The sequence below is a fragment of the Hyperoodon ampullatus genome, assembly GCF_949752795.1.
Source record: "Hyperoodon ampullatus genome assembly, chromosome: 19".
In the NCBI taxonomy this organism is placed as follows: Eukaryota; Metazoa; Chordata; class Mammalia; order Artiodactyla; family Ziphiidae; genus Hyperoodon; species Hyperoodon ampullatus.
Window position 1 is genome coordinate 14,362,797 of NC_136932.1, and position 12,009 is coordinate 14,374,805.

Genomic DNA, 12,009 nt, shown 5'->3' on the forward strand with positions numbered 1-12,009 from the left:
TCAGTACTCCCAGAGCGCAACCCCGGCCGGTGCGTCTGCGTCCGCACGCAGCAGCCCCGAGGCGCCGCCGCGCAGGTACTTTCCGCTCCGGGCGCGGATGGCCAGGCGGCCGCGCTCACGGAACTCAAACAGGAAGTCCTCAGCGCGCTCGCCGTCGCTGCACACGCTGCCGTGGCTGCCGGTGTGCCAGAACCCGCCGCCGCGGCCTGGGGGTTAAGAGGAGAGGGGGTCGGCGGGCGGCTCGCTCCCGGCCCCGCTCCCCCCATCCCCCTCGGCGCCCCCCACTCTCTCCGGGCCGCAGCTCCTCGCGCTCCCCCCGCCCCCATCCCGCACGCCCACACCTCGGATCTGGTAGGCGCCATCGCTGAAGCTCAGGTGGAACACGTCGTAGACGGAGCGGTTGGTGTCCAGCTGGTTGGAGCCTCGGCGGTGGCAGACGAAGCCGTCCAGGCCCCGCAGCACGAGGATGGGCCGGTTGATGAGCTTGAGGATGAACTCCTCGTCCTCACCTGATGGCGAGAAAGGGGTTGAGGGGCCTTAACGGGGCTCCCCTGGAAGAGCTCCAGGCCCGGACTCACTGCCCAGCTTGTGTGCCTCGATCTGCCACTGCCATTGCGTTATGTGGCCTTAGCCAGGGGCCTGCAGCCGTTGAGCCCCCGGTTCCCCAAATGTGCAGCAGTGATCAGGGTGCTCTGGATCTGCTCCCCCACGTCAAGAACAATGATCTGGACTAGCGAGGACAGCAGCAGCTTCACGGGGAGGGAGAGGGGCCAGCCCTCGTGGAGACAGGGTCTCGGAGCTGGCCCTGGCCCCAGGCAGAGGGCCCCGCCCCAGTCTCCCCAGGGAATGAGAGGAGTGCTCACCCACAAAATCGCTGATGGCCGCCAGCTGCCCATTCTTCTTCATGCACACATAGCGCCCATTGCTGGCCTTGAGGGCCACCCGCCGGCCCCGCCACTCCATCTCAAACATGGTGCTCGCAGAACTGGAAGGGGCAGGTCAAGGTCCCCTCAGAGGAGCAGGACGTGGGGGCTCAGGGTCAGGCCTCCCCATCGCCCTCAAGTCCAATACCACCCCCTCGGAGGAACAGGCACTTGCCTTCCACTGATACCCCCACCACCATTAAGAGCTGTCCCTCACCCCAGTGGGCATTCTTCCCTGGCTGGGCTGCTGTGTGGTCCCCGTGGTTGAGGTGGAGGTGGTAATGCAGGTGGTAGTGGTAATAGAGATGATGGTGATGGTGGAGGTGGTGGTGATGGTGAAGCTGATGGTGATGGTAGAGATGGTGATGGTGGGTGGAGGTGATGATGGTGATGGTGGAGGTGGAGGTGAAGATGGTCATAGAGGTGGGGATGGTGCACTCACACTTGTGTGGCTGTGGCCTGGATCCCCCCGTGGGTGACCAGGGTCCAGTAACCCCCAGTGCTGGAATAGAAGGTGCACTTCTTTGTCTCCCGGTCAATTTGCATCAGGAAAGTCTCATGATCCAGTTCTTCGTCTTGGTTGGCTGAGACATTGATCCCTGGAGGGAGGAGATGGGAAGCCCCTCACGCCTCACCCTGGGTGGGGTGGGGAGCAGAGGGATGGGGAGGCATGCTCTTGGGGCAACCCTGAAGTCAGTGGGGGTCTCATCTAGAACTCTCTGGACTCTAGAAGATTTGGAGCTCTGCCCCAGGGCCGTGTGAGTGCGTCATGGACCCATACACACTGCTTCCAAAAGGTACTTGCCCAGCTCCCACCGCAGCCCCAGGAACCAGGCCCTTCCGTGCCGGCAAATCCCCTGCCTCTGCTAATCGTGAGGTAATCTGCTTGCTCCTGCTCTCTCGACCCAGGACTTACACCAGCCTCTATTTATAACTCTCCCCTAAGCCACTGGATGGACACAGTGGGGTCCCTGTCCTTCCCCAGCCATGGCTCAGGACACAGCAGGGGCCTGGGGTTTGCTCCTGGGCGCTGAGCAGGGATTGGACCCCTGTCACCTCCCCAGCCCCTCACTCACATGTGCGTGGTCTCCCAAGAACCCTGAGGGAGGGCAAGGCTACTTGGGGCTCTGCTTGGGGTTCCTGGGAGGGAGACGAAGGGGTCATCCGTGACCAGGGTGGGGGGCAGCAGGCAGGCGGTAGAGCCTCCCCAGTATCTTCCCTTAAACCACATCCCTGTTCCATCACAACTGGCCACTCCAAGAGATATGGCAGATCACAGAGGTCCCCTGAGGCTGGCCTCCAGCGGCTCCAGCTAGGGGAGCGGGAGGGAGTGTGGCAGACCCCCATCGGAGCCTGAGGGTCAGGGCCACATCCTGTCCTGCCCTTCCCCCAGCAGGCAGAGCCCAGACTGCAGAGGCCAGGACCTGTCACCCTTCATGGCTGTGCCCTCCAAAGCCCCCCAAGCTGGGGTCTGTCTCCCTTCTTACACAGATCATTGCTCAGAGCCAAAGAAGGTGGCCCAGCATCCTCACTGCCAATCCCACCGTCCCATCAGCGATCCTGAACAAAGTGAGCGCCAGCTGCCCCTGGGCCCGTGACCGGCAGTAACGAATCAGACAGCGGCCCTTGCCCTTCTAGCACTGGTCCGTGGGGAGCGGCGGACAACAAGAATGGTGGTACATCCAGTGCCCGTGAATGCTGTGGGTTTTGGCCAGGGACAGCCTCACTGAAGCAGACCTGAGGAGGTGAGGGAGCCATCCCTGCAGGGACTAAGGGGGGAGCGAGGCCAGGGGTCTGAGGCTGTGGCTGCACCTCCACCCCCATCTCTGAGGCCAAGCCGTTGGTGTCCCCAGCGTTGCCCCACACACACCCCTTCCAGACAGGATGCAGCCTAGGGGCTCCGTCTCACACAGCTGGCTGCTCCTGGGGCCCTGGCCTTGAGGCAGGAGAGGCTCCACGGAGTCCTGGTTGCCCGCAAAGAGTGTGGACCCCACTGTTCCAGGAGGGATTGGTCAAGTGGTGGGTGTCTGAGAGCATTTACAGGAGAACTTTCCTTACTCCTGCGAAGACTCAGAAGAGCCAGTGCCCCTCTTTCCTTTGGACTTTGTCCTGTCTGGATGTGAGCCTGGAACAGCAGCAGCCGTCTTGTGACCACAAGGCACCAGCCTGAGGTCAGAGCTGTCCTGGGAGAGAGGTTCCTCGAAGAGGAAAGAGTGGAGGACTTTGGTGATGCCACTGAGCTGGCAGTGGTGCCTGCTGGGTATCCCACCACCCCCGTGCCTCCAGACTTCCATTTAGGTGAGATAATCAGTGTCCTTGTGGCTTAAGCCAATTTGCGGCCATTGTTACTTGCAGCAACGAACACTGCCTGCTGGGCGGCCCCACAGCAATGCCACATCAGTGAGGGCCGGCAGCGGGCACAGCAGAAACAAGCAGAGCCTGGCTGATAGAGGTTGCAAAAGAAAAATATTGGCAGGAGAAGCCAGGGTGCTCACCAACACTCCAGGGGGAAGGAGATGGGTTTGGGGACTGCCTGACCAGCAAAATGACAGGGACCGAGGCACCACCACTCCACAGAAGCCGCCACTCCAGCTACCTTGGAATCTAGTGGCACCGCTCCCCTCCTCCCACAGCACTGAGATGCCACACTCCACTTCCCCAAATCACTGGTAGCCAAGTCAACATCTGAATATCTCGGGGCCAGGTCCTATGCCCTCAGGCTTATTGTAAGGAAAGCAAGGAGGCGAATACTTTGTATCCAGCATCTCCTTTGACTCACAGAGAAAGCTTTTTCACACTGCTGCCCACCTTTTACTGACAAGCCAAGCACATGGGCCTTGGCCTAGGCCAGAAAGCAGTGTGGCCAGACAGTAGGACCTGACATGGGAAGGACCAGGGCTGTCTGTCTGCCCTCCTGCCCCAGGACCCGACCACATGCCGCAAGTGCTTGGGGGTGTTCGCTGAATGCCGGTCCCTGCTCTGCACTAGCCTTGAAGACCTGGACTACAGGCAGGGGCCCCTGGAGCCACAGCTGGGCCACCCCTCCAGGTGCTCAGGGCCGGGTCTCTGCCTTCTGGACCAGGTGGTGGCAGTGAGCCGGGTCAGGGTATGCCCAGCCACTCCTGGGTGCACAGAGCCAGGAGCCCAAGCAGCTTGGGGCCACTCTGGGACCTCACCTTCTTCGAGGGGAAGTAGGAACTGCCCACGTTCACCCCACAGGCATGTGATCACATGTGGAAGGGCCCACCGGTCACATGAAGCAGGTGACCGATGATCCGGGACTTGGGGGGAGCCACGCCACACCTGTTGGGTAGAGACAGTGTCTCCCCACCAAGGAGTCCAGGCCCTGGAGGGGCCGCTTACATCCCGCTGGACTGGAGGAACCCCAAGACCCCTCCCCACTCCACTCTTGCTGTCTCTCCTTGCCCTGCCCTTGGTCGTCTCCCAAACCCTTTAAAGTTCAGAAGTGGGGTGAGGGAAGGGAAGGGAAGGGGAGGGGCGGGCAGGGGGCCAGCCCAATGTGGGCGGGGCCTGCCCTCCTACTTCTCACAGCAGCTGACCTGGGCCTCAACCACCTCCAGCTGGACGCTGCCCATCCTGCATCCAGTAGCTGTCCAGCGGGCCCAAGGCTCAGGAGGGACCCCATACGTGGCCCACGGCCCACCCACCTACGCTGTGTGCTGCCACACACACGTCCCCACCCATTGGCTGCCGTGCCACTCGCTGCACAAGCCCCACACTGAGAGCATGGCTGGCCCCGCACCCTCATTACCTTGCCGCACGGACACGTAGCGGTGGTTGGCGGCCACCAGCACCACCTGCGGGTGACTCTCCTCCAGGTCGAAGAGTTCGTCCTTGCCGGGCCGTGTGTTGCGGCCAGCCCTGAGCGTGCCTGCGGGTCCCACGGGCGCCAGGTAGCGGCCGTCACAGTCCTTGAAGGCCAGCTTGCCCGCCTTGAACTCGAGTGTGTAGCGGGTGCGAGCCTCGGGCTCCCAGACGAGGCGGCCATCGCTGCGCAGGTAGCGGCTGTCGCAGGACTTGAGGCAGTACTGCCGGTTCTGGAAGATGAGCGTGACGAGCGCGTCCACGCCCCACGGTGTGTTGCTGTCCGCCGCGATCTCGTCCTCCTGCGGGCACAGGTGCGCGTAGCGCCGCCGGCTCACACTCAGCAGGTGGGCCTGCGGGTGGATGGCCAGGTGCACGGTCCACAGCTCAGCCGCGGTGATGGCTGTGGCGAAGCAGGACAGCTGGTCCTCAGTGCCGCCGAAGAAGCGGCCGTGCGGCTCCGACTGCAGCACCCAGCGCCCGTCAGGCTGCGGCAGGACCAGGAAGCGGCAGTCGCGGCCCGGCCGCTCCGCCTCGCAAGCCACACGCCCGTCCTCCTCGGCTGACAGGTAACGGCCCAGGTGGCTGCTGCGAAACAGCACAGCTGTGCCCTGGCCCGGGTCTGGCTCCAGCACCCACGTCTGCTTCCTCTTGAGGCTGGGTGCCGAGGCGTTGACCTTGAAGCCAAAGCTCTCAGCCGTCAGGTAACGGTCAGTATCATTGACGAGGCCAAACTGGATCTTCAGCACCTGGTGCAGGCCATTGGTGGGCATCTTCGGGCCTGGCTGAGGTCCCCGAGAGGGGCCTGGGAAGCTCTCTCTGTGTGCTCACGGCCCCTGAGGTCCCCCAGAGGCCTGGCTCGACGGGGTCGGCCTGTGGCCCCCAGGCCCAGCCGGCGTCATGGACCTGCTGCCCGCTCGGATGCTGCCTCTGGCCAGCGGTCACGGGCCCAGGCAGCTCTTACATGGCCAGCGGGCAGCAGAGGGCGGGTGGGAGGGCGGATCAGAGCTGTGCCGGCTTAGGAACAGCAGCAGCCTTTCGTTACCCCAGCTTGGATTTCAGCCACTCCCGGACTGCCCAGGGGCCAGAGCCCAGGGCCGGCAGGGCTGGAGAGCGCCACCCGCCGCAGGGCTGACCACCTCCTTGTCCTCGCTGGCAGCTGCCCGGGCCCCAACTCGGGCCCTGTGCCCCGCCCTCTGGCCCCTGCACGTCTTGGCTTCTCTCCTTGCCCCCCACCTCCGGGCCCCCAGACCCACTGCACAGACTCCCCAGCCCAGCCCAGCTCTTTCCCGAGGTAGAGAAAGCCGCCTGGTGGAAAACTTGCATGTGGCCGCAACCCGATCGCAGCCCTCCACCCTCAGCCGCCAGATCCAGTTACTGCTTCTCTGATTCCTGCTGCCAGGAGTGCGGCAAGGCCTCCAACCCGGGCGGCTGCAGCTGAGTCGCATGCCATCCCCCTCAGTGGCCCCTGGGTCACAGCCTGCAGCCCTGAGTCTGATGCTTCCCGAGGGTGGCCTGTGGCTGGGAAAGTGGCAGGCAGGGCTGTCAGTGCCAGTGAGTGGGGCCAGGCGCCCCTGTCCCCATCCTGGCACCCATGGCACCCAGATCCAAACCAGGTGTGGAGAGGCAGCCGCTTGGCCGAATTCACACTGGCCAGGGGGCCTGGTTGTGTTGGGCCCCGGGAAAAGGGCCCTTGGTTTGGGCTGAGGTGGCAGCTGTGTGATGGAGAGTTACACCCGCCTTGCAGGTTGCACAGCGGGAGGGTGACATGGGAGCATGAACGTGGAGCAGACATGACTCCAGGCAGCACAAGGAGGTGGCAGGCTGTCAGACTCGGGGTCACGGGGCCAGGCTGACCTGACCCCTGTACCCTGAGCAACTCTCAGGGCCCATAAGGTTGCTCTGTCTTCTACGGGCAAGCTCTGGTGAAGCCAGCCTTGATGGGTGGCCTTGGAGACCGCTGAACTGCTGTTCACATTGCCAGAGCGACTGGCCTGACTGCAGGGTCTTTATGGGCTGGGTCCGGGGATCACGTAGGGCGAAGCTTTCCCAGCAGAGGGATGAGGCCAGCAGGCTAGGAGAAGCCAGAGCTGGCTACCTCTGACCCGGCATCTCCCAGCCCAGCCTCTGGGGCCACCCCATTGCACCTCCCCACGCCCCCGACGCTAAGCCTGAGGGGGCTGTCTTTGGGAGCTGCAGCGGGCCTGCTCAGCCTTGCCCTGCCTGTCTGTCTCTTGCACCTGCCTCAGGGGCCAGGAGCCAAGTAGTGAAACCAGAGCTGCCTGTCCTGGGCCCGGGCCAGCCTTGGTGTCCTCTTCCTCATCACAGCGTGTGACCCTCAGGCCTCCCTTCTCTGGGGACCAGGACTGGGAGCCACAGGGCCCTTCCAGCCACGGCCCCCAGAGTCTTGCCCTTGATGTTCTAGGCATCACCCCTCCATCCCTTTCGAGGCCATATGGGGGTCCAACAGAATGAAGGGGCCTTGGGCTGGGCATGCGTAGGCCCCAGGGAGTGGGTGGGGCAGAGGGGCACATGGGTCAGGACTCGTTCCTCCATTTTCCAGGTCCCGGACAATGACCTCCCCAGGCACGTGCAGACACTGAGGAGGAGACCAGGAGACCCGACCCCTTGCTTGGGGGGTTCAGGTTGGGGTTCAGGGAGGTAGGCCTGCACACAAATCCCCATGACAGCATAGTGCACGCCACAGGTCAGCTGAGCGAGGGGTTGGTCTTGGCTCTCCCTGGGGGCTAGTGTTGTCCACCTCTGCGACCCACACATTTATGGGGCATTGACTGTGTGCCTGGCTAGGCTGCATGCCAGGTACCCCATGGTAGGGAGATGCAATTTGGGGTTGCACTCCCCTCCCCAGAGATGATGCCCACAAAAAATCCCCCCAAGTTCCTATGGGACTGGGTTGCCCAGGCCTTGATGCCAGGGAAATGTCCTGGTTTGGAGGTACAAGCCATGATGCTGTCCACACTTCAGGTCACATGTGTACGGGGGTGGGGAGTGGGCTGAGGGGCAGCTGTGCCCACGGCCACCTCCAGGCATGGGCACTGGTCTCTCCTCTGCACCCCCAACTCCCAGTCAGGCTGCAAAGGAGCTGGCCGGTTCCGATTAGCATGACGGCCTCATTAGCGCTGACTGGTGCTGGCAGGGCGCTCATGGGCATCACGTGCCCCACGGGAGGAAGCCCAGCCGCCAGGCGCTAAGTGGGCCTGGCTCCAGGCAGCTTCTCAGCAGCAGAGCCAGAAAGAAGGGCCTGCGGCCTCTCAATTCTAGGGCCCCACAGCCCCAGGTGGGGGTGGGGTGGGGCTCCTTGGCACTAACCCAGGGGCGTGAGCCATGGGCTGGCCTTTCAGGCCCCAGGGGGACTCTGAGAGGCGAGCCTTCCAGCCCAGGCTTCCTTGGAGGGAGGTAGTTTGCACAGATGGTCCCCCCTCCCTCCCTCCCCCTCAGGATCTCAGGCCCTCGTCCAGCTGCCTGCTAGGGTCATGGTTCTTTTCTGGATTCCCCAAAAGATTCTGGCACACAGTAGGTACTTAATAAGTGCCTGTTTGGTGTAGGGCTCTTATGTGATGGGCTGAGCCTCTGCTGATAGATGGGGCGGTGTGCATGGGAGTCTGGGCCGTGTGTGTGTGTGTGTGTGTGTGTGTGTTTAAGTACACACAGACAGGAACTGGGCAGCGTGAGCCATGGCCACCTGCTGGGTCAGCCCCAGTCTGGAGATGCTGCTCTGGATCCCAGCCTCAGAGCGCACTCATATCTGCCCAGCAGGGTGACCAGGCTGTGCACAGCATAAGTGAATCTGTTTCAGGGGTGCCCCTCACACCCCAGATGTACACTCCTTACGAGAGCCTGTGGTGGGCTGGGTGTTGCAGCCCCGCGGCAGCATCCCCAGGCAATAGGGAGCACCCTTCTCACAGAACCCCATGCCCCCTGCCAGAAATTGTCTACACAGCCACCCACTTGGGGCACACAAACGTGCCCACCACTGCCCTGTCCAACCTACACTCTGGGGCATCCAAAGTCCCTGCCACTCTGGGACCCCCATTCACCTGCCCCTGCTCACTTCTGAAACTGACACAGTCCCTTCCCAGGGGTGAGGGCACAAGCCCAGTGTGTCCACACCACCCTGGGCTGGCATCTGCAACCTGGACCAGGCCTGGGCACAGACGTCAGGCCACCTGACACACCAACTTTAATATGTTTGACTTGAGGAGGGCAACTTTTCCAAGCTGAGCAGCACCTCTGGCTCCCTACTTCAGGGAGTGGCCATCTGCAGATGGACACAGCCAGATGGACCCTTATGGCCACAGCTGGGCCCAGAAGGCAGGGGTGGCCTCAGCTGTCAGAAGGCGCCAGCAGAAAAGGCTGGGGCCGATCCTCAGCCTCCTGCTGTCTTAGTGTCCAGCTAGAGCCAAGAGCAGAGAGGGCCTTAAAGCCCCCCAGGCCCCTGGCATCCACCCTGGAGCTCTCAGGAAACTCTTCCTTTCCTGGGGTGCTGGGGGATGGGCAGCCTTGGCCATTTGGAGGGTCCACCTCCCACTCCACCCAGCCAGGCCCCTCTGGCGCTACCAGGGAAAGCATGCCCACTTCCGCATGTCTAGACAGCCAGCCCTAGATGCTAGAGCCCAGCCCGGGCTCCTGCCAGCACACTACCTGCTGCCATGGTGACCAGCGCATGCACCAGGCTCAGTGCCCGGGCAACACTGATGCTGGTGGTGTGAGTTGGCACAGGTGCTGTGTGTGTGCAGGCTGGGGGAAGGGGCCCTCCCCACCTCAGCTGGCCTGGAGCCTGGAAACTGGGAAATGGCCCAGGATGGAGGCCAGGACAGCCCCACCGGCTGAGGGACCTCCATAGTCACACCTTTCCCAGACTGAAGTCTTGGCCCCCTGCGTTGAGCAATGCCAGACAGACCCATCCCGCAGGGCAGTGAGTCTCTGGGAATTCCTCCTCACAGAGGAAATCCCCAGCGCCCCACCTCGCTTTCCAGAGCCTGCGCCTCAGCCCCAGGCCCTTACCAGCTGCTGCTCTGGTTGGCATTCCTGTCCCAGGCCATCCCATACTCTGCCCCTCCCATGGCCAGGCCTCTGCCATACCCCTTTGGCCCTCTGCCCCCGGACTTCTTGGCCCCGCAAGGAGGTGAGGGCCACTCTGCTAGTCCAGATGCTGCTGGGCACAGCCTGAGGCCCTGATTTCTTCACTCCTGGGCCCCATCACCTTCTCCTGGGGTCCAGCTTGGCAGGCACCCAGGGCCCAGCCTCCTGTATTGTTCCTGAAACAGGCCCACAGCTTGGTGTCCTCATGATTTTTTCATGGCAGAGCTCTCCGCTGCCCCACAGTTCCACTTACATGGGCGGGCGGGGGCCTAGGTTGGTTTACTGGAGGCCTGCAGGCGGTTTAGGGTGACAGTTCCCCTCAGCAGGGCAGAAGGAGGGGCTCACACATCTCAGACTGCGCGGTGTGTGCAAACACTGGGGGTGCCCAGCCTGTGCCTCCCGCTTGCTCCATGTGAAAATCCACATCCACCACCATCTCTCAAGACCCCTCCCTTCCCCCATCCTACACCCCCCTCAAGACCCTCATCTTCACACACATGCACCCAGATACACACTGTCTTGGCAAAGCAGCTCCTTGAAAACCTCTCCTGCCTGGTCCCCCCGCCCCGCTTCAAGCAGAGAGCTGCTGGCTGGGCTGGGGAGGCCCCCACTTAGGGCTTTCAGGGTACAAAGTTGGTGCAGTCTCCTGGCTTTTGTCTCTTGTAAAACCATAAGGTCAGGGGTCGGGGAGAGGGGCAGATGAGGGCTATATCCAGCAGGAGAGGGGAGGGAGAGACCAGAGGCCTCTGGAACCCAGCAAGCCTGAAAGTTCCCGAAGGGACCACGAGGACAGGATTGAGGACATCTCAGCAAGCTCAGATGTCCCATGACCACTGGGCAATCTTCCAGCACCCAAACCTTAGGACCTTTGCACATTCCTGGGACAAGAGAGGAACACTTGCAATATCTGAGAGTGAGCCCTGGCTGCATGGGGCTGAGTGAGGACCAGGTCAATTTCATCAAAATATGGATATTTACTGCCCACCTGGGCTTGCAGACACACAGGTGCCCAAGATGTGTCAATACCTGGCATGGACAATCAGGAGCTCACAACTCCGCAGGTGACCGTGGCAGCCTCTGCCCAGCCCCTGTCTATGCGCACCTTCACACACATGCCCAGACATGCATGCACACAGACACACAAACACACAGACACAGACACCCGTGCACAACGCCAGATCTATCTGCAGAGGCTCAGCACATCGTGAAAGAAACAGACTCCCCATGTCAAATAATCACAGGCACTTATTAAGTACCTACTGTGTGCCAGAAATCTTGCTGGGGATCCAAAAAGGAATAAACTCCATCTCTGACTTCTGGGCCAAAACAGAAATGGACCATTGCCTTCTACAGTCAAACAGGCTCTGCACGTGGTCACCTTCCTTTGTCAAATGGCTCCCATGGGGACAGTGTCATGCCACTTAGCTCGAGGCATTAGTGCTGGTCTGCTTCTAATAAAAATCTTCTCACCTATAGGTGATGCTATAAACGGTGCAGAGGACAGGAGAGAGGCCCTGGGGATTAAGTATGTCATAGGTTAGGACAACTAAATGCGATACAGATCCTGGATTAGGTTAGGGAAAAATGCTATGTGGGACATTATTGGGACAACTGTCATCACTGAAATTTAGATTGCAGATTAGATTAACTGTGCCATATTGATGTGAAATTGCCTGATTTGGGTTGCTGTACTGTGGTTATATAAGACAATGTCCCTGTTCTTTGGAAAAAGACACTGAAATATTAAGGAGTAAAACGCAGGATGTCTGAGACTGACTCCCAAATGGTTTAGATATGAAAAGGGAAAGATAAAAAGAAAATAAGGCAAGTGTGACAAATGGTAAAAATTTATTAAGTTTTTAATAAATTCTCAAAAAAATTGAAAAATAAGGCAAGTGTGACAAATGGTAAAATAAGGCGAATGGTAAAAATTTATTAAGTTTTTATTAAGTTCTCAAAAAAATTTAAAAGCCATAATAACTAGAATTTAAGATCCCACTGCAGGGTCAGAAGAAGTCAAATATTCCAGGCAGTTAAAAAAGATAAAGAGATAGAAGAAAAAATAAGACTATTAAAGGATTCAACTAGGAGATATGACCAGCCAATTAATAGAAATCCCCAAACAAAAGAACAGAAAAAAAAATAAAACAGGAAAGAG

The 12,009-nt window shown here is 60.4% G+C and overlaps 1 protein-coding gene across 2 annotated transcripts; it reads right to left on the reverse strand.

The window, feature by feature from the left end:
* Window positions 1-5,521, reverse strand: FSCN2 (fascin actin-bundling protein 2, retinal; the record flags this gene model as incomplete). Of its 2 annotated transcripts, none has more annotated exons than XM_079725938.1 (5): window positions 1-206; window positions 342-509; window positions 864-985; window positions 1,366-1,522; window positions 4,696-5,521. In XM_079725938.1, 5 exons carry the CDS (start codon window positions 5,519-5,521, stop codon window positions 1-3), a joined length of 1,479 nt encoding a protein of 492 aa, XP_079582064.1. The 2 variants fall into 2 exon arrangements, with proteins under 2 accessions (XP_079582064.1, XP_079582063.1); XM_079725937.1 differs by having other exon boundaries at window positions 756-985.
* Window positions 5,522-12,009: the final 6,488 nt, after the last annotated feature.